Genomic DNA, 22,447 nt, shown 5'->3' on the forward strand with positions numbered 1-22,447 from the left:
AATAATGCAAAAACCTTTTTAATTCTACAGACCCACAAGTAAGAGGAAGAAATGTGTAATACTAATTGTTACGGGTTGCAATTAATAATCAACTCTTTCATTTTCTTTCAACCTTTAAATATACGATTTAACCTGCCCCGTGTGTCTAGTTTAGCCACAAAATACCCAAATTAAACCGAAAACTAAAAAGATCCTGGCAGCACATGAAGGCAGCATGTTGAAACGTCATCACGTCTCACTGTTGCCATGGTTACAGAGCAGCAGCAGTAACGTAGGAGGCCTCAGCAGGAAACTGATTATGGTTATAATCCCTTCATTAGTCCACAGGGCATAAATTTTTATTGTGACAGCAAAAAACATATTTCACTCCAGAAGCTCTTGTAATATCACCTCAGTTTTTGTAGCATTCCCCTATTACATTTAGAATATATTTAAAATTCTTATTAACAACCAGGACATCCACAGTTTGGTTTCAGGATGTATTATAGCTTTGTCTTTCTTTTTGTTTTACTTACAGCCCAGCCAGGCGCCTGAGATCAGCTGATCAAAAACCTTTAGTTGTACCAGCAACCAAACTGAAAAACAAAGGTTTCCAGGGAAACTTGGAGGGAAACTTTTTCAGTTACGGCCGAATCGTGTCTGGAACAGCTTCCTGCTCAGTGTGAGATTCACTGACTCCATTTCAAATTGTAGATCCCTTGGGAAGAAGATGGTTTACACTTGATACATCTTCCGCCGCAAACTAAAAACACACCTCTTCCGACTATACCTTGAATAAAACTAACAATTTAGTAGCACTTAAAATGGCACTTACTTATAGCACTTTGTAGTTTTGCTTTTTTGAAGAAATTGTACTTTCTTGATTCTTGTTGTTCTGGGTTTGTACCCTCATGGTTGAATGCACTTATTGTAAGTTGCTTTGGATAAAAGCGTCACCTAAATGAAATGTAATGTAATGATAATGTCTCATCTCTTTTATTAGATATTAAAACAAGTCAATTATCTTATCTCTATATACAGTCACTGATCATCTCTATATACAGTCACTGATCATCTCTGTATACAGTCACTGATCATCTCTGTATACAGTCACTGATCATCTCTATATACAGTCACTGATCATCTCTATATACAGTCACTGATCATCTTTATATACAGTCACTGATCATCTCTGGATACAGTCACTGATCATCTCTATATACAGTCACTGATCATCTCTATATACAGTCACTGATCATCTCTGTATACAGTCACTGATCATCTTTATATACCGTCACTGATCATCTCTATATACAGTCACTGATCATCTCTGTATACAGTCACTGATCATCTCTATATACAGTCACTGATCATCTCTGTATACAGTCACTGATCATCTCTGTATACAGTCACTGATCATCTCTGTATACAGTCACTGATCATCTCTATATACAGTCACTGATCATCTCTGTATACAGTCACTGAGAGACAGAGACTACTTGTGTAACCATTCTGTTTCAGCGCTGACGGACTAGTTGTTATTATAAAAAAAATGATCAGTGAAACCTGAGCCTGTTGTCCAGACGACAGAGCAACCTGCTTGGTCTGAGGAGGAGATCGAGAGGAAGTCCAAGTCCATCGTCGACGAGTTCCTGAACAATAAGGATCTCAAGGTACTAAGATCCAGTCAACTGATAACTGATTTTTATTCACACCAACAAACGGCTGCTTATGAGAATAATAACGATGACGTGTTTATTGCGTCCGTAGATTAATTTATGAATCAGATCATTTGGTCTTTAATTTTTCTTTTATTTATAACAATATAATACTAATACTCCAGATGATGTTCAGCTGTTCAACAGATGATTCTTCCTGCTGCTGGAGTGTGAATAGTGATTTTCTCTGGATGTGTATCTGACCTGTGCACTGGATGTGTCAGACACAGACAAATCGATGTTTATTGATTAACCCATTTATTGTGCTGGGATTTTTTTTTGTTCATATAATCCACCAAAGTTATAAATAACCCAATACATTATAAACAATTCATTTTCAGTATTCTCACCAAGTTTCTATTCTCGACAGCTGGACGGACACTACATCCACAGTTGTGCTTGCTTTGGGTCGAGTCTGACAAAACTAGACTCAATGGTGAAACTTGACCCACATCACAGGGCATCGTGATTCATGTTTGCTGTACTCTGACACACACACAGACACACACACACACACAGACACACACACACACGTTCTTAAAAATCCATATCATGACAAACAGAGCCTTTTTTTTAATTGTAGGCTGCTCTGTCCTATTCAATATTGACAAGGACTGAACATACTGTCTCTATTCACTGGTGGGTTGGTTATCAAGTTAAAGAGCAAAGCATAGAGAAAGGGACGTCACTATAATCAGAAGACAACCATTAAAATAAGTAACTGAGGGCTCTTATTCAATGAGCACGAACAAGTTCAGTCACGAAAAAAGTTTCAGGGCATTGTACAGATTTAGCTAAATATCTTTAGTTCATTCTTCCATAACACAATCAGGTTATTTGGTGTGTGAGTAGAGGCATCCTTATATTTTTAAACTGGAGCCAACTCTGAAATGAACACTAACATTCTACTGCAGGAGCAAACTGAAAGAAAACCTGTTCCACGGTCTCAATGTTCCTCTCACAGAAAGTACAAGAGTTTTCGTTCTGATTAAATCTTTTATGTTGGAAATTCTGTGTTGGATAAATGTCTATTCAAAATGTTAAATTTTACCTAACTACATAGTTATCCTTAATATAATCTCAAAGAAAGATAATAACAACAGTAATACTAACAATAACAATAATAAACGTATTAAACGTATTTAAAGTAGCAGTTCCACACTATCCGGAAGAGGGCGCTGAGACATCCCATTGGTTGTTGAGCGCCTCGGAGTTCTCACAGAGAAGAAGAGAACCCGGAAGTGGTCGGGGGGTTTCTGCAAGGAGAAGCTAGCTGTTAGCATCCCGGTGTCGCCGCCTCCACTTGTGTCTCCAGCCGCTCGACATGGTCCAACTGGTGGGTTCCCTCCGCAGGGAGCTGGCGGACTCGCTCGCCACCTGCAAGGTGCTGGTGGTGGGAGCGGGAGGAATCGGCTGCGAGCTGCTGAAGAACCTCGTCCTCACCGGCTTCAAGAACATCGAAGTGGTCCGTCACGTCTGTGTGTGTGTGTGTGTGCTAGCCGGTTAGCTAGCTAGCTATCATGCTAGGTCTTTGTGCTGCACGGAGGTGTGCGGGCTCCGACTAATTCCTGAGACGTGGCATTGAAAGCAGTCAAATATACAGAGTGTGCCCGGTCCCGGTGGGATTGGCTGTGTCTTTGCGTCGGTGTATAGACGGAGCCCGACATGATGGGGATTAAAACTGTCGTAGCGAAGCATTTGGCGCCATTAGCACCGCGAAGTTAGCCTGGGAACTTCTTTGTGTTGTGACTGTTAGCTTGTCGGATGCTAACACACTTTATCATACACTCACTTCATGATAAACTGCAGTCACAGTATCCTGATGTGAGGTTTAATGGGTTTTACTCGTGTTGGGAAACAGGTTTTCATGGTGAACAGTGAAACGTGCAGCCCGAGCTGTCACTGGGGCTCATTTACCTGAAAGTCACTGGTGAACTGGTTTATGCTTTTATAATGAAAACCAACAGGAAAGAGTTGATATTCATCCTGTGACACATCTTCTCTCTGAGTTTAAGATATGGAAGAAATGGTGTCTCGTGGATTCCGGGGGGGGGCAGAGGATCAATTAGTCTTAACTGTCAATTAACGATGCAATTAACACACAACAACAATAAGTTTCATGTCAGGCAACTTGTAATTAGGTGTCAAGCAGCATCAATAGTCAGATGGTAAAACCTCTAATATTCAATACTCTTATATACACACACTAAAATACATCACGGAGTACGAGGCAGACAAATAGAATAATAAATCCTAAAACAAGTGTTAAAATAGATTAATATATATACACGACACTAATACATGTAGGGTGATAACTGCTTTTTTATATTTGATTATGACGTGTATCTTATATCTTTGTGTTTTTATGATCTGTATCTTATATTGATAGTTATTCACTTTTACCTGCTTTCTGTTTATGTTTAGTGTCGTTGACCTTGGTTTAATGTGCTCTACTCACACAATGTATTATTATTATTATTATTATTATTATTATTATTAGTAGCAGCTCTGACCTACTGCATTTAAAATGCAGACGCGCACGATAAAAATAAATGTGCTTTATTGACCCTTATTATAAACCTACTGAGGGACCTGCAGAGGAATCAGAAGATCAGCTTCTGCACACGCGCTGTTCTGGAATCTGACTTTTCAGTGTCTCGTGTGAAAGGAGGAAATTAAAAAGACAGTAACAGGAGAATGAAAGAGGAAAAGAAAAACGTAGCCTCAGGGCACTTTGTAGTTGATTTATTTTTAAATGTGCAATGAACCTGAAACGAGTTCTGCCAAAGAGTGATGAGCTTGTTTGTGAGCTTTAACAGCAGAGATGACTTATTATTACTTATTGATTGTTTGGACAAAGGTCTTATCTCACAATGACGACCTTCACTTGTTAAGGGCTCATATTTTTATAACCTTGAAGTGGTAATAAAAGCCACTGTCCTCTTGAGACTATTTTTGAATCTGGGAATGAACTCGTCATTTCCAGGAGCATTTTTAAATATAACTGAGGCTTCCAATCGTCATCCTTTATTTGTTTATCACATGCAGCAGCAGCTATCTATGTTGTAATTGTACAAAACATATCCCCATTTTGTGAAGTTGCATTTGTGTGAGTGACAATTTGACAGCTCTTGGCTGTTAAGTGTATTACATTACATGTAAACCTGACTAGCGGCACAACCCTTGTCTTTTGGCAGATTGACTTGGACACCATCGATGTCAGCAACTTGAATCGTCAGTTCCTCTTCCAGAAGAAACATGTTGGCAAGTCTAAAGCTCAGGTATGTAAACACCGGGAGCCAGCCAGCTGCCTGCGGTGGTTTTAAATCTGGTTGGAACAGACACTGTTATGTAAAGCACTTTGAAATCCCTGTGTTTTCTGTTACACTAAATCTTTTTCTCTGTGCTGTTTCTGCCCCAGTCAATAACTTTATTTCTCTGTTTGGTTTTTTTTTGTGCAGGTGGCGAAGGAGAGCGCCCTGCAGTTCTGTCCCAGTGCGAATATAGTTGCCTACCACGACAGCGTCATGAAGTCAGTTTCTTTCTTATTTGTCCCTTTTTTTTACTAATTTAATGAATTGAATAATTTTTATTTCTACCTTTTAAAGTGATGGACGTTCATTTGATTGATGATTTTTTGTTTTTTTGAACAGCGCCGACTACAACGTGGAGTTTTTCAGGAAGTTCGTGCTGGTGATGAATGCTCTGGATAACAGAGGTATCCTCATCCGACCTTCACGACTTTTACTTCTTTTATTTCTGCCAACATTTTGAATAATGAGGAATATGAAACCCCTTTTGTCTCCGTAGCGGCCCGTAACCATGTGAACAGGATGTGTTTGGCAGCTGATATCCCTTTGATAGAGAGCGGCACAGCAGGTTACCTGGGACAAGTCACCGTCATCAAGAAGGTAGAACATGCACAGCTTAATTAAGATTCAAATCCACTGAATTACTATCCTATCCTGAATAGAAGATATCAGGAAGACAGTGAATATCTCATCTTGACTTGTTCCTTTCCTAATGTTTTATTCCCCTTCCATTATTCCTTCCCATCCACACTCTCTTCCTTCCCCAGGGAATGACCGAGTGCTACGAGTGCCAACCTAAGCCCACCCAGAAGACCTTCCCAGGATGCACCATAAGAAACACGCCGTCCGAGCCCATCCACTGCATCGTCTGGGCCAAGTATCTCTTCAAGTAAGTTCTACGTGTTAACGTAGAATGTATGTGATTGACATGACAATAGTAATATTTAAATGACAATAGAGGTCAATACACTGCTAATCGTCCTTTTCCATTGTCTGTCCACACAGTCAGCTGTTTGGAGAAGAGGACGCAGATCAGGAGGTGTCACCTGACACAGCTGACCCAGAGGCTGCATGTGAGTGACAGTACATTGCTTTCATGCTGTTGTATTTCCTTTAGCTCTTATCTTCACTTCATTTGAGACTGAAATAGAAGATCGCATTATAGGTGTTATGCTCATCCTACGTTGTGTGAAACTTGTGTCCTGTTCACAGGGAAGCCAGAGGAGACTGCCGCTCGTGCCACAGCGTCTGAAAAGGACGGGGACATCAAGCGTGTCTCCACCAAGGAATGGGCCCGCTCCACTGGGTACGACCCCGTCAAGCTCTTTAACAAGGTAACCGTCTGATAATCGAAGTGGTTGGGCAGTTTCACTTGAAGACTTGGAGATTTACTTCATATACCAAGTGTGTGACAGAGATGTAACAAATGCAAATAATACTCTGAAGTTTAATTCCCATTTGCATGTTGATAACATGGATGAGAATAAATCCATAACTCAGACCTGACTGATCTCTTTCATAGTTTGTTAGAAAACTGAGATATGTTTTCTCCTGGGATTCTTCAGTCTGTCTCAGACATGCAGAGTTAAATTAGACACCAAGTGAAATGTTTTTTAAAATATACACTGGCCTTTGCTAAATTACCACCAGCTTCAAAGCAGTATAAGAATATATTATAGTTACTCCATCTCTTAACATGATAAACAGATGTAACAATGTGAAACATAAGAACACTGCTCGTGTTCCTACATGTCAAAGCACAACAAGCAATTTAAACGTTAAACACTGCATTCAAATTTTTTGCATTTCTAATGTTGCATATTTAGTTTATTTCCACGATAAACAAAATGGGGTCTGTTCTAATTGTCTGTCTTCTCCAGCTTTTTAAGGACGACATCATGTACCTGCTGACCATGGACAAGCTGTGGAAGAAGAGGAAAGCTCCGACACCTCTCGACTGGCAGCAGCTCGAGAACAGAGGTACGTCTGTTACACACTTGTGTCAGAAAGTTACGATTGGTTTTAGTTTTGGCATATACAGGGAAATATGTGGAATACAACTCTATGGAAAAACATATGTGTCTCACCAATAAACCCAAATTGTAAAAGCAAGGCAAGAAGTTTACTATTCTGTCAAATGTAGTTAAAGTTCAGCAGACTAATCTAATCAGTTTAAGTTTTTGCCAAGTAGTGAATTCTAATCAAACAGAAGAAATACAAGTATGTTGGAGTTTAAAGGTTTTTTGTAAACCTACATACTTTAAATATCTTGATGATTATTAACATTTTAGCCTTGCCAGCAGTAATAGCTGTAATAGCCACATCTCAACACATCCAGTTTGTCTTTCTCTTGGCTCAAAGTATTTGTGTCAGTATGTTCATCTGTGTTTCTGTTTGGCTCAGCGTGTCCTCAGGAGGAGACTCCAGGTTCCGGGTTGAAGGACCAGCAGGTTCTGGGTGTTTGGGGTAACTGCCAGCTGTTCAAGCACAGCGTGGAGACTCTGCGCTCACAGCTGAAGGAGAAGGAGGCAGGAGCCGAGCTGGTTTGGGACAAGGTAACGCACCAACACAAACTAACTAACTAACTGGAGCATGTTTTCAGACTAGGTGTTAAAATCTGAGAAGGATAATGTTGGTAAACAAACACAGAGAATCATGTAGATCTTTCAGGGGTTCAGGAAAAAAGAAACTGAATTGGTTGACCATTTCTTTCTAGAGAATAAAAACCATAGTGAAATGTCAGTGACACACGTAGATGTTCTGTACATCTCGTGAGTTTGATGCCTTTACTGTCTCCTCTTGTCAGGACGACCCTCCGGCCATGGACTTTGTCACTTCAGCAGCAAACCTTCGTATGCACATCTTCAGCATGAACATGAAGAGTCGCTTCGATGTCAAATGTAAGTTCGTTTGTCTCATTCACGTTGTGAATCATCTGAAGTAGTTTGACTGATCTCACGACCATTACACACTCTGATAAATGTCTCTGATCGAACGCTAATAGATTTATTTGTTGTTTTGTTTCAGCCATGGCGGGAAACATCATCCCAGCTATCGCCACAACCAACGCGATCATTGCTGGACTCATCGTACTGGAGGCGCTCAAGGTCCTGTCGGGGGAAATGGAATCCTGTCGCACGGTTAGTTCAGTGACTGTAACTGGTTAAAATAAACCAGCTATCTGCCAGGAACTGGTTTTTCAGTCAACTGGCAAGAGTTGTGGCGATCACCCAATTTGTAAACGAAAATTATTATGAAAATGGTGAATCTTGCATCTTTTTTGTATAGTTATGATATGGAATGTGTTATGTGATAATACCCCTTTTTTTCCTTCGCTCCCCTCAAAACATCGCCTTTATTTGCCTCATTTCCAGATCTTCCTGAACAAATGTCCCAACCTCAGAAAGAAACTGCTGGTCCCGTGTATCCTGGATCCGCCGTGCGCCAACTGTTACGTCTGCGCCAGCAAACCTGAAGTCACAGTCAAACTCAACGTCCACAAAACCACGGTCCTCTCTCTGCAGGACAGGGTAATGTGATTATCTGTGTTTCTTACGTACAACAACCTGAACCCTGAACATGAACACTCTGTTAAAGCTACACCGTTGTTTCGGTTTAAAGTCTGGAAATTGATTTGATAAGAAAGTATGTCAATATTGTATTTAATCTACATCCTTACATCGGATGATGGTTCAGTTCTGCAGTAAAAAGCAATTATATAACCGAAGGAACCAGGGAAATTCTTGTATTTCATGCACCATATAAAACTTAAACACAGCGTTGGTACAAGGCAGTTGTTGTTGCTATGGACCCACAGGGGGAGATTTTACTGTTGCCTTGTTGTGGGTCTAAGGTTTTTGTGTATGTGCTCAGATCCTGAAGGAGAGGTTCGGCATGGTGGCTCCAGACGTTCAGATAGAAGATGGAAAAGGGACCATCCTCATCTCCTCAGAGGAAGGAGAGACAGAAAGTGAGAATAAATGGAAAAAAGACTATTAACGGCTTAAATATAATTTAAATAATGTTTACGATGTTTACTTTTACCCTTTTACTATTATTAGTCACATGCTTTGGCTGAACTTAAATGAATCTGAGAAAGTAAGACAATAAAGGCTAAACATGGGAAATATTTATCATTGTTGGTGATGGAGTCATCTGGACACATGGGGGCGCTCTGACAGCTTCTGTGAACCAGTCTAGAGCTATGCTGCTCAGTCGGAGATAAAAAGAGCATTAAGAGAAAAGCATCTCTGCTGATGCAATAAGTACTGTAATAACTCTTTTTTGTGTTGTGTTGTAATGATAAAATTCAAAATGAGCAGATGAGAACGAAGTTATGTAACCAAATCTTTATAGAAATGTGGAAACGTATCGTGTTTTGCTGTCTTTAAAAAAACGTGGTGGACACACGAGGGTGTTCAGAAGCTTCTCCTCACATGTATAGCACTGCAACTGCGTGTGTGTAATTCTCATCCTGTCCTAACAGCCAACAACAGCAAATTTCTTGCTGACTTTGGGATCCGTAACGGCAGCCGCCTGCAAGTTGATGACTTCCTGCAGGACTACACCCTCCTCGTCAACGTCCTGCACACGTATGTGGATCGGAACATACGAATGCCTCCATGGATCGTGTTTCACTGATGCTACTCCAGTGAGTGAACCTAACATTATGCACTATTGTCTTTGTTTGTTTGCAGTGAGGAGCTAGAGCGGGATGTGGAATTTGAGGTTGTAGGTGAAGCCCCAGACAAAGCCCCGCCCCCTCAGAGCAGCCAGAAGGAGGATAACAACATCACCAACGGCAACAAGGACTCCGCCCAGCCGTCCACTTCCTCGAAAGGTGAGCAGGAAGGAGGGAACTTAATCATTTTTCTTGGAGTTAAATTACAGAGATAATGATTGGTTTGATTGAGAGAGGGGGGGGGAATGAGCAGGGATGTGCAGAACGTGCTGTACCGTATTAATGCCGTACGGTGTTTTTACTGGACTCCGTCATTTGTACTGAGATCGGATTCCTCAGTATCGTGTGAAAAAGATTTTTAGATGTGAAGCACTGGACCGAACTGACTTGTATCTCAGGTTCAACGTGTTTTTCAGCTGTTATTGTTCCACGTTCACCACAACCTCTCCCATGTCAAAGGAGTAGATGCAGCAGTTAAGTTCTTCACATCGCTCACTTCTTCTAAAGCAGGAATGTGGTCGGACCAATGTTAACGCTACGTGTGAGGAGCAACTGTAGAAGAGTCATTCAACTCAAATATCTGCAGTAACTTGCCCAGTTTTTGCCACAACACAATGCGACGTTATCTGCAATCAAATACGTGCAAGAGCATATTTGTGTTAGATGACTTTCAAAAGGAACAACTAAGTTTTTAAACTCAGATCTTGTTTCCTCTTGTTTGTTTATAACAAAGCTGTTTTCCATCAGCCTCCTTTTAATGCAAATGCAGTTTAAAATGAATTGTTTTAAGTTGCTTCGTGGAAATTCTCGATCTACATAGATTCGGCCAGGTGGCAAAAACGTACTGGTATTTTAAATGTTTGCAACTGAACCATAATAGGACAGTGGCAGATGTTAAAACCAGAGATTATCTTGCGATGTGATCACTTCAGTCAGAAACATCGTCATCATGTTGACATTCCAAGTACTCAGTAACCATTACGAGACTAGGAGTTCACTCAGTGAGCACATAGCTCACTTATCTCATGATGTTAAAGAAAGTGAGGAGAAAACGTCCTGGATCTGCCCCAAAATACAATTTGTTCTTTCTTGGTTGATGCCTCCACCAAGTCTTTGAAAAGCGATTGAATCGTTTTTTGAGTAAATCAGCTGACAAACAAATCAATGAAAACATCCTTGGTGGAGGTAAATATTTCCTTAGCCACACCCATCTTTGAACTCTGCCTTCATTTTTCATCTCAACTCAACACCTGTAAAGTTTTGTGACTGTCATTCCCGGTTGCGACACAAACAAAAAGAACCTAAGTTCTCAGAAACACCTTTTGTGGTAGTTTCCACTTCAGTAGTTGTCTCCAGGTCTCATAAAAAAAAAACAGTACTGGCCCCATTGTTGTAGCAGGTGATAAAAATACATTTATAACATGTAACGTCACCTGCACGTCTACATATGTTGTTCTTTCATTTTTTTGTCCCACTGGTTAGTGAAGATTCACCTGAAACCACAGATCTGTATTTTGATAGTGGTCTGATTTAATCTTTCATCGTTGCTTCAACTAGCCAAAAATATTTGGCTCACATTTTCCATTTCTTATCGTGAATCCTCAGCTCCAGCAGAGGACGACGACGACGACCTTATGATCGTGGACTCCGACGAGGAAGAAGCGATGTCGTCCAGCTCGGCAACGACGGCGAGCGGCACCAAGCGGAAGCGCCCGGACGCAGAAACCGGCGAGATGTCCACCAAGCGCCTGCGGACGGCGCAGAAGAGCGCCCCCGCCGCCGATAATGACGACGACAATGACGACGACATCATCACTCTGGACTAGCCCCTCCCCCGTTGTCTTCTGAAGGACTGAGAACTCTTTGGACGTTTTGTCGTTTTTGACAGTAGGCTTAAAATAAAACCACCTGTTTTATGAAGAACAATTTACTGCCCTGCTTTATCTCTCGTCACTCTCTCCTCCCCGGCTCTGTGTTTGTGATTTCATATTCCCTCTGCTGTCCACACGAGGCTGTAAATAGATTCTACACTTTAAAAAAAACGTTTTGAAAATTACATGCAACTTCTTATTTTGTATTCATTCCTCGTCCCTATAAACTGCTTCTCTTGATGGTAAAAACAAGTGCATTTTTTTGTATTTTTTTTATAAACGTACTGTATTTCTCATGCTACACAAATCAGGGTGTGTTTGTGCTTTGTGTGTCAGGTGACGACAGTTAAAACCAAATCATGTGATGTTGATCTCACTTTGTTGTGAAGGGACAGTAGAAGACCGACAGACCCAGGAGTCTGCAGATTGTCGTACTTTAGCTCAGTAGGCTGCTGTGGATGTCCGTGACCTGGTCGGTAAATCACAGGGGGGGAGACGGGGAGACGGGCCACGTTGTCCCAGTCTGTGGCCACGGAGCAGCAGCACAGTGGAGTCTCTCTTCGAAGTCTCCCACTAAGCACAAGCAGCTTAGATCCAGGCTCGTAGTAGTTTAATGTTAACATGTTCCCGTGGCTTTTTATTTGTGTCATTCTGTTTGAGAAGAAGACGTCGCAGTTTGTGATACGAGTTAAAGACTGAACCAGAGATGGAGTAGACTCAGTCGTTGTTTCATTCTGCAGCAGTTAAACTGGACTGTGTGTGACGGCAGCGGCGTCCTGCTCCGAGACGACAGACGGAGAGCAACAGACGAGCGCCGGCTGTCGTCTTCTCCAGTCTAACCCCTGTGTCTGTGTCCATAATTTCATATTTCATTGTGATCTGTTCTCGAAATGGCCTGAAAGAGCCTGATGGACCAATTTGGTGATGACAATAAATTCAACAATGCAGAGACATCTCGTTTTGTCTTCGTGTTTGTACAAACTTCTTGGGAATCCAATAATATTTGCACATAGAATATATTACATCATCTAATTTTAAAAAGCTAGAAGTACACTCAGTAGAACGTAAATCTAGAGTAAGACCCAACAGTCGACTTAAATTATATCAGGCTGCAGCAAACTGTGAACACTCATAGATTTCAATCTGATATCTAAATATGTCCAAAACAAAATTTCCTCAAGTACCATGAATTTTTTCCCTAGGAAATTAGTAAAGAATTATATAAAAACACAACGTGAGAGTCTAGATTCATCCCTTTCTCCAGATCAAAGCCAAAATGTAATGAGTTCTTTAGCAAACTTTCACAGATTTCAGTCTGGTATTTAAATATGTCAAAAACAAATTGTCATCAAGAACCATGAAGCTGAAATTTGTAAAAATGTCAAAAAATCACAATCTCACAACGTTAAAAATGTTTCGGGCTTCATCCCTTTGTCCGGATCAAAGCCAAAATCCAAAGAGTTCTTCCTTGACCCGTGTTACAACCTTACACCAAGTTTCATGGAAATACCTTTTGTAGTTTTTGTTAAATCCGGCTGACAAACTGCTGAAAACATTAAATTCCTTGGTTAAAAAAAAGTAAATTGCACAGAAAACATGTCAAAGTTCAGGAAACGATGTGAAGTAAACACACAAAACACGTGTTTGTCTGTCGGTGTCGTCATCAGCAGACGGGTCTGTTTTCCTGGTGTTTGATAAGTACTCAGTGTTCAGGGATTAAAGTCTGACTGACGTGTGGTCGCCTCCGTACGCAGTGGAACAGTGTTCAGGGGATTGAACGTGATGCAACTCTACTACACACACACACACACACACAACTACACACGCCTACAACACTTTACCACAAACAAGCTTTTAATGATTCTTCACTGTTTCCTGTAAGATCAGTCAAAGTACACAACATGGATGAGAGATACACAAACTACACTTACTCATATGTAAGATTTATAAATCATATATTTCCTTGATATGCTTTATATCTGTATCGAACCTTTCATCACTGGGGAAATAATCAAAAGCAGTTTGAAGCTCATTTTTTATCTTGATGTTTCTAAACCATTTCTGAGTGATCATCAAACTGCTTTGAACTGTTTCCTGTAGTTTTCCTTCAATTTTTGTTTGTTTTTAAGGTGAAAATAAAGTTCATTATTATTATTGTTGTTTTCAGTTGAACCTACTTTGATGAAAAGTGTTTCCTCTCTGTCGTCATCACTGTGGCTGACGCCCCTCAGAGCAGCTCTCTGATTGGTCAGGAGGACAGACCCCCCCCCCCCCCTGTCTCTTTCCACTCTGCACAATAAACACTTTTCATCAGGGTCTGATTTAGTACTATGTCTCTCTGCCTCAGGTCTGTCGTCTGTCTCACTGTCTCTGGTCTCTGGTCTCTGGTCTGTCTCTCTAGTCTCTGTCTCTCTATGTCTCTCTGATCCCTGTCTGTCTCACTGACTCTGGTTTGTCTCTCTTTGTCTCTGGTCTGTCTCTAGTCTCTGTATCCCTGTGTCTCTCTGGTCTGTCATCTGTCTCACTGTCTCTGGTCCCTTACTGTCTCTCTAGTCTCTGTCTCACTGGTCCCTGTCTGTCTCTCTCTGGTCTGTCTCTGTCTGTCTCTCTAGTCTCTGTCTCACTGGTCCCTGTCTGTCTCTCTGTGGTCTGTTATTCTGGTCTGTCTCTGTCTGTCTCTCTGACCTGTCTCTCTCTCTGTGGTCTGTTACTCTGGTCTGTCTCGCTCTCTTTGATCTGTCTCTCTCTCTGACCCCCCCCTGTCTCTGTCTGTCTCTCTAGTCTCTGTCTCTCTGTGGTCTGTTATTCTGGTCTGTCTCTCTAGTCTCTGTCTCTCTGACCTGTCTCTCTCTCTGTGGTCTGTTACTCTGGTCTGTCTCGCTCTCTTTGATCTGTCTCTCTCTGATCTCCCCCCCCCCCGGGGCTCAGTCGGACCCTCTCTCTCAGGGGACATGGTCCCCGGGTGTCTCTCTCCGTCATGTTTTGATCCAGTGTAAAACCAGGCCGTTCACTCCGCCTCCTCCAGACCGAGGGCGGGACGGCGGGCAGACACGCGGGGGAGCGGGCGCTCGGTGACGGCAGCTGTGTTGTGGAAGGAGCCGCTGGCTGCGGAGCTCACTTCGCCGGACAGTTTTAAAACGAGCTAGCTGTTAGCCACTAGCTCGTTAGCTTCGGGCTAGAACCAACAAGGGGTCGTGAACGCGCTTGCTCGTCGCCGCAGTGAGCTCGCGTTAGCGCCTGTCGGGGATCAACATGGTGACACTGACGTCCGTGGTACGCCCGCTGGCCGCGCAGCTCCAGCGGCGGCTCCGCGGGCAGCTGCCCCGGCGGCTCCTCGCGCACACCGGGGGTCGGCACCGGATCACGCCCGCCAGGAGCTGCAACCTCTCGGCGTGTTCCAGCAAATATGTCCTGTCTCAGAGTAAGTGGACGAGATGTTGTTCGTACGTTGCACGCGATGACATGACTGCACATCTGCACATCTGCTAACTCCTCCATCACACGCAGTCTCAGTGTGTGTCTGTTTGTGTGTGTGCGTGGGTTTGCACGAGTTGCGGGTCTGATTTAGTGTGTAATCAGTTCATTGTGGGTCACATAGCTGAGGCTCACTTATTGTTGTCAACGGAACAAAACGTGCACGAGGAGAAGTGTAAACCCGGGACTGGATCCGCCTCATCACTGGATCCGGATCACAACACGTCCACACTGCCTCAGCTGACAGGGACCGGGCCTCCGGGTTTTACAGGCACGCATGGATCCCTGGACCATAATCATCACAAGAAGCCCTTTGACCCACATTGAAGCCTGAATGAGAAGAACACGACTCACGTTTGTGTTTAAAATGCACTAAGATCATTTATAGTTTAAAGTTTAAAGGGATAGTTCAATGAAACATCTCATCAGAGACTAAAAGAATAACTTAACAACCAGAGTTATTAATAACTTAACAACCCTGCATCTCTTCTGGTTCAGGAAGCCGAGGATCAGGGCTTTGTTTTTTTTCTCTACATGAAAATCACATAACAGAGTTAATCACTTCCAGTGGCTGCAGAGGGCGCTGTTGCTCAGTAAAATCCACGTAGTGTTGCTTTAATTATTTTGTGTCCTTACCGTCTCTGTGACATCTCCACTGTGCAAGTCCTCACTGAGCTTTGATTGAAAGACATCGGATAAAATAAATGAAATCTAAAAAATCGAATCAATCTAATCAACAATAAGTTGAGCACCCGAGGAAAGTGACACACGAGCCCATCGGACGAGTCGGAACAGTTACCTCACCGCACCCACTAACATGAGCCGGGTCCTGTTCCCGGTGTCCTGGCAACCACGGAGTCAACATGAAGGGAACAACTCTGCAAGTGGAAAAAACCGGTCCAGTGCTGCAGACGTTATAAATCCAACCACATGTTGTGTTTTGCCGAGCGCCGACTGGTCCACGCTTCATGAAAGAGCTTCTGTCTTGACTTTGAAGATCCACTGGATGTTAGGCTCTGCATTAAGTTTCCTCGTTGATGTGTCCTGATGCTTTTTCTACTCTTTTCTTTGTAAAATGGCTTTTGGGCCTCTTCTTTTCTTTAGGTCTAAAACAGCCGACTCACAGGAAACTGGTGCAGGTTGTTGTGGTTTGAGTAGAACGTGGTTCCCTCGGTTGAGCGTCTCGGCGACAACCTCACACAGGGAACAGAAATCCTGCGGTTGACTCAAATTATAAAATACCAATTGTGACACTTGGTGACATTGTCCTTTTCATGGTTATCTTTGGTTTTATCTGCACAGGCTTTGAGATAAACTCTTATCTGGGTTGTGTAAAGACTTCACAGTGAACAACTCTTTTTCAATAGGAAACATTCATTCATTCATTCATTCATTCATTCATTCATCATCTAAACCACTCATCTTTTTAGGATAGGCCGGCTGGGCCCAATTAGAAAATATTGAAATATAGAATATCGACAGAATGTGCATTACCAATATTCTACAAATTATAAAATCACGACTGTTGTACTTTACATTACTGTCAAATTATTATCCAAAGTAAACAGTAATGTATTCGAGGTTTAAATGTGACCCTTGTACTTTTTCCAACAGCCACAGATTTCCATTCATATAATATGACACTAGCCCAAATCCTGCAAACAGAACAGGGTCGTGGTGCCAGCTGTACAACTCTATAGGAAGATTGCCTGTTGTGAAAAAGCCTTGTGAGGGATATTAATAATTGCAATGTTGTTTTTATTTTGACTTTAAAGAAACAGACACTCTTCATTTTATATCCTTATTGTCCATCTATAGTATGAGTTTTAAATCTTATCCACTCTTATTGCATTTAAGCTTCTACCATTGTGACACATGCTGTGTAATACTGAGTCAGCACTTCCCCCCCTCTACCAGCATGTATATTCATACTTTCCAGAGATGGACGGAAACCATTAGCTTCCACAAATGCAGCGTCAGACCCACATTTAAGTGCAGGAGCTGAACTTGAGTTCAGGTTTCGATGCCTCAGACTCAGGCCGGTGTCTCTGGCCTCATTCGTCTCATTCACACTTTCTGATTCTGTACAGCTGGTTGTCATGTGACACTTCGAGGAGCTGACACTGACACGGTGGCGCTGACATGTCACAAAACAGAACGAGCTCCCCGTCCACAGTTTCCTTCTGATTTAGCTCGAACAGCTTTTGCGAGCTGTTGCTGTTTGTCCATTCAACAACGGAGTCATGCGGCCAACTCTCCCAGGAGGAGCCGGTGAAATCGGAAGAAGATGAAGGTCACCTCCCAGTCAGACCTGTTCGGCTCGGCGCACAGTGGAAACCTAAGGCTCTGTGCTGGATGAATGGAGAAGAAAACAACACAATGAGCTGCTTTTTTACCCTTTGACAACCTCGCTTGAAATGTTTTTCTCAGCGGGTCTTAGGTCAGGTGGAGAGAAACCGTTTCAAATTGAGCTCTCTTTGATTTCAAACGTGGAGTTAATGATTTTTGTGCTTTGGCCGGATTTCAAAGGTGAAGTGAGAGCAGAAGTTAGGGAGGCAGGGAACACGTGCACAGTTTCAGGTAATTAGAAGCTCCCCTTGACGGACGTTGGTCCAAGCTGGCAGCTCGACTGACCAGAGGTCCCGGGCGGATCCCCCCCGCTGTAGAGTGGAGCTGGGGGCGTGCCAGGACATTCCGCGTGTCACTTTCTTTACAGCCAGCCCACTTGGCTCTTATTTTGTAATTTCCTTTCTGGAAAAAAAAAATGTGAGAGGACAAGGAAGGAAGTACTATTGCTCACTTGCTCCTTTTTCATTTAGTTCCTTCAAACAGCTCCAGGAAGGAGGGTTGTGTGCGTCTGTCTCTCTCTGTCTTTTGGATTTTCTTCTTATGAGGCTACTCTGCTTTTCTTTTTTTTCAAAATGGACTGTTGCAAAATGAAGGAGGCAGCGGAGTACAATATGAAAAGTGGGTATCAGGATGTTACCTGTACATGGACAGCAGGAGATCTGTGGGTTAGTACATTTAAAATCTTATTTTCCTCTTTGATAAACCTCCTTCTTCTTCTCCTCCTCCTCCTTCTCCTCCTCCTCCTCCTCCTCTCTCCTCTCTCCTCTCTCCTCTCCTCCTCTCCTCTCCTCCAGTGCATCCCATGTGGCAGGGACCCCTCGCGATACCAGGAGGCGATCGCCAGTCTCCGATCGACATCATCGTACGGAAGAGCGTCTTTGACACCGAGCTGAAGCCTCTGGTCACCGATTACGACCCAGACACCTGCCAACAAATCTGGAATAACGGTTACTCCTTCCTGGTGGAGTATGACGACACTACAGACAAGTCCAGTGAGTAGTTTTATTTCCTCTTAGTTTATATTCTCACTCTCTTCTGCCACGAATCCCTGGAGATATCTAGCAAATGAAATATGGTTCGTTCCACAGCAGTTCCTCATTATTAGTTTAGATTTGGAGTTTCCCTTTAAATCTGAGTCAGTGAAGGGAAATCTCAGGGGAATGTGTGTTTTTTATCTACACAGATTATCTCCTCCCCCCCCACATTAAAGTCTGTGGGAAAATCCAGTTCAAGGCTACGAGTAAAGAAAACACACACACTGCCATGTAGATCTGATGCTTGTCATGTGACTTAAATGTCTCTCAGTCTGTATAAAGTGCTGGTCAGTGTATTATAATGACTGGGCTCCACCAAGAGGCTGTAACGTGTTCAAAGTACCACAACTTTTAACCGTAGGTCTTATTTTGGTAAAGATTACAAATGTTTTAAAGCTACAGAATTTCCCACTTCAGATTTGTGTCACATGTTCTCCGTCGTAGTAATATGAGCTTAGTCGGTTTATAACAGAGAAATGTGGAGAAAGACAGGTTAAGGATTATTAACAGTTTAACAAAGGAGTGATTGTGACATGACTGCAGGTGATACAAGTACAAATTGATGTGTTATCGTGGAATGTTGTATTGTATAGATAGAGAGAAGTGCTTATCTTTTGGTAGTAGTATTGTGGCTGATAAACTGTTTATGGGGGCAATAGGAAAGTCGTTGTTTTATAGATGACTTCAGCTTCTCACTTTAATGTTTCCTGTTCCGTTTTTCTGGCCAAAAAAAACTGCTCCTCAGCTAAATCATTTCTTCCCCTCGAGGAGGAAACTATTTCTAATACAAATGATCACTGAGCAGTTTGAGATTTGACCTGATTCTCCTGGAGGTCTGGCATTTCATCCTTCTTAACAGAATCTACTTGTGTCTTTTCATTTCCTGGTTCAGCGCTGAAAGGGGGCCCCCTGAGAGACAAATTCAGGCTGTGTCAGTTCCACTTCCACTGGGGGGAGAGCAACGCCTGGGGCTCAGAACACACCGTGGACAGGAGGCTGTTCCCCGCAGAGGTACCACACACATGGATTCACCAACTTAGACAACTTAAACACTGTATGAACATTAAAGTAGGAGTTTCTGGCACAAATGAGCATCACACAAATATAATTTCAACAATTTCCCAGCACAATGTCAACACTGGAGTATGAAGGTGTATCAGTTTCAACACATTAATGGAAGGAAACACCAGTAAAACCACCAGTAACGTAAAAGAGTTAATCTCTGTTACTGTAACTCTTGTTTCCAGGAATAAAAAACAAGATGAACAGGAAGAAGAATATCTATAACAGTTTACTTCTTGAGGTACATTTTTATCTGCACAGGTTGTACACAACAAGAACACTTTTATAGAGTTAAACATTTAAGCTTCATAAAGTTTTATGTCCTTCCTTATCGTTGACGGAGATCCACCCAGCCGAGACTCGGATATGTATCGTTTATACGAGGATAGTTTTTCCTTTCAAACATTAACTTCACACCACATTTCCCTGTTTTCTCTGATTGAAGGTGTGTCTGTTACCGTTCTCAGCAGTGACATCACAGTGTACTGACACACTGATAGATCTAGATTCCACAGGTTCACTTAAACCATAACAGACATTCATTATTATCGTATAGACTGTAGTAATTAAAGTACAAGTATATAAATAACATATGAGACAAGACAAAGATTTAACGAGCTGAATTATTGTACTTGGGGTAGTGGAGCATGCAGATTAGTATAAGAATACAATTGTATAAGTATAATTAAGTTGTGAGTATAGCAGCGAGCAGCCGATGATTTTCTGATGACTCTCCTGTCCACTGCCTCACGTGGAGACGCATTAATTTGCCTTTCTAGTAGCTCTTGTTGTCGTGGGCCATTGTTGACAGTGACACAAATCGATTTGGTCGATAGAAACACCAAAAATAATTCATGTTTGAAACTATCTTTGGTTCAATTCATGCTTTAAAAGACCTGACGTCTCTGGTGCTGTGTTAATGTAGCGTGTAAGGTGAAGAGGCGTGGCCCTCACAGGTGGCGTGTGTGTATTTTTGGTACGTATGGAACCATTGAATGGAAAAAGACAAATATGTCGAGCTATAGAAAGCAGGTTATAGAGTGAGAGAAATGCAGTTGGTCCTCTGCTACGACCTTTCACATAACCAAATGTTTCCTGAAGGCTTAAAGGAAGAAAGGAGACATAGAGGAAAATAAATCAGTGCAGTGTTTAAACAGTGTTGAGTCAGTCGTCCTTTTGTATTCTATTCATGTTTCCCTCTTAAAAGGCCTGGAAACCTATAACCAAGTTCTGTGGTCCAGCTGGTTTCTTCTGTTAACTCTTATTGTCACGTGTCCCACCTCGTGTTGTTCATGAAAACGTGTGTGTGTGTGTGTGACTGTGTGTGACTGTGTGTGTGTGACTGTGTGTGACTGTGTGTCCTCTACCAAGCCCTTGTCAGTGGTGTTGGGAATGTGCACATGTCATAGTTCTCATCACTCAGTCTTTGTGTGTGTGTGTGTGTGTGTGTGTGTGTGTGTGTGTGTGTGTGTGTGTGTGTGTGTGTGTGTGTGTGTGTGTGTGTGTGTGTGTGTGTGTGTGTGTGTGTGTGTGTGTGTGTGTGTGTGTGTGTGTGTGTGTGTGTGTGTGTGTCCGCACTGCTCAAGTTACACTTCTGACTCACATATTTTTCCTATATTTGGCTGATGTGTTGATGTATTGAGTTCGTGCATGTGAGTTTTCAAACCTCTGAATCTGCAATAAGACACGTTATTCAGAAAGTCAGTCAAAGGAGGAAAAACTCTTATTTTGAAAAGCAAAGGAAAGAAAGGGAACTAGTGGATCTGGAGGAGAGGAGAAGTCTACAGGGGATGGAGAGATACACACACACACACACACACACACACACACACACACACACACACGGTAGGTTTCTGATACTGTGTGTGTTCACAGCTCCACTTGGTTCACTGGAACTCTGACAAGTACAGTCTGTTCGAGGAGGCAGTGATGGAGGACAACGGACTGGCTGTGATCGGAGTCTTTCTAAAGGTAAACACACACACACACACATACACACACACACAGACCTACTTTATGTTGTGAACACACAATCTGCTGTGTGTTCACTGTATACATCTCACTGTATGTGCTGTAAATGCAGCTTTGCTCTCTGAGTTAAATCCAGATTAATCCTCAAAGTTTAATCCTGGTGCAGGTGGGAAAGAGACATGAGGGGCTGCAGAAGCTGGTCGACGCTCTGCCTGCGATCAGACACAAAGTGAGTACACACACACACACACACACACACACACACACGCACACACACACACACACTCACACACACACACACACACACACACACACACACACACACACACACACATCACAACCTGGCTGTTTGTGCTCATCTCTCAAATGTACTCATCCGTCTAGTGACCAATTCAACAGACCCTTATAGAATAAGATCAATAAACTTTATTTATATCGCACTTCTATTTGCAAAGTTACCAAATACAGGTGGAAAAAGGGAATTAAAATATCCATTGGGATAATTTAACACATTTCTAAATTGTATTTGATAACTTCCTGTTTGAAGGTGATTAACCCGAGGTCACAGTTTGTCCTTCGTTTATATCACCGCTGCCGTTCTGCTTATCACCAATAGTCTGATAAGGTTTGTTTAAATACATGCGACGGTTGTTTAACACTCATTGTGCGACACAACATGTTCTGTGATGGTCAGTGATGATTGTGGTGTTGAATCAGAGATAATAAAACGCCACCGGAGACGATCCTCCACCTGCCGAACGTCTGTCGTATCTTAAACAGCGTCTGTTGGTTTTCTCATTAATACACCAGGCTGCATTTTACTGACACACTAACATGTCAGTTAAGGTTCTCAAACATGCATTTATCTAGTGCGTGTCCCAACCGCTGTGTGCTTTGTTAGACAAACACAGCAACGTGTACGTTATCCAGACTTATTAGTGATGTTTACATTAGGTGGCACCATATTTACACAGCCCTAATCAAACCTAAAGTCTTT

At 42.3% G+C, this 22,447-nt stretch overlaps 2 protein-coding genes across 3 annotated transcripts in view; both read left to right on the forward strand.

Annotated features, from left to right (window-relative positions):
- Window positions 1–2,864: 2,864 nt before the first annotated feature.
- Window positions 2,865–12,140, forward strand: uba2 (ubiquitin-like modifier activating enzyme 2). The gene is made up of 17 exons (XM_034588515.1): window positions 2,865–3,162; window positions 4,895–4,978; window positions 5,159–5,229; window positions 5,351–5,415; window positions 5,508–5,608; window positions 5,776–5,897; window positions 6,014–6,081; window positions 6,221–6,342; window positions 6,889–6,988; window positions 7,412–7,563; window positions 7,815–7,908; window positions 8,036–8,148; window positions 8,383–8,538; window positions 8,882–8,978; window positions 9,495–9,600; window positions 9,706–9,848; window positions 11,295–12,140. The coding sequence occupies exons 1-17, from the start codon at window positions 3,022–3,024 to the stop codon at window positions 11,513–11,515; spliced, it is 1,956 nt and encodes a 651-aa protein (XP_034444406.1). The 5' UTR covers window positions 2,865–3,021; the 3' UTR covers window positions 11,516–12,140.
- A 2,248-nt stretch (window positions 12,141–14,388) lies between these two features.
- Window positions 14,389–22,447, forward strand: part of ca5a (carbonic anhydrase Va) — a 10,775-nt gene continuing 2,716 nt past the window's right edge. Inside the window, exons 1-5 of one of the 2 annotated variants that reach the window (XM_034588524.1) lie at window positions 14,389–14,981; window positions 18,178–18,375; window positions 19,310–19,428; window positions 21,355–21,450; window positions 21,617–21,679. In XM_034588524.1, the coding sequence (XP_034444415.1) occupies window positions 14,813–14,981; window positions 18,178–18,375; window positions 19,310–19,428; window positions 21,355–21,450; window positions 21,617–21,679 (645 nt within the window). In that variant the 5' untranslated portion in view covers window positions 14,389–14,812. Of the gene's footprint in view, window positions 14,982–17,332; window positions 18,002–18,177; window positions 18,376–19,309; window positions 19,429–21,354; window positions 21,451–21,616; window positions 21,680–22,447 lie in introns of those variants that run through there. The other variant, XM_034588525.1, reaches the window with a different exon arrangement.

The sequence above is a fragment of the Hippoglossus hippoglossus genome, chromosome 6 (assembly GCF_009819705.1).
Source record: "Hippoglossus hippoglossus isolate fHipHip1 chromosome 6, fHipHip1.pri, whole genome shotgun sequence".
Taxonomy (NCBI): domain Eukaryota; kingdom Metazoa; phylum Chordata; class Actinopteri; order Pleuronectiformes; family Pleuronectidae; genus Hippoglossus; species Hippoglossus hippoglossus.

Excerpts from the sequence above, each read along its gene's own strand:
- uba2 (XM_034588515.1), top strand. The coding sequence starts at position 3,022 with ATGGTCCAACTGGTGGGTTCCCTCCGCAGGGAGCTGGCGGACTCGCTC. Across the intron at positions 4,979-5,158 it reads TTGGCAAGTCTAAAGCTCAG|GTGGCGAAGGAGAGCGCCCT; the intron begins GTATGTAAACAC and ends TTTTTTGTGCAG. Across the intron at positions 9,601-9,705 it reads CTCGTCAACGTCCTGCACAC|TGAGGAGCTAGAGCGGGATG; the intron begins GTATGTGGATCG and ends GTTTGTTTGCAG.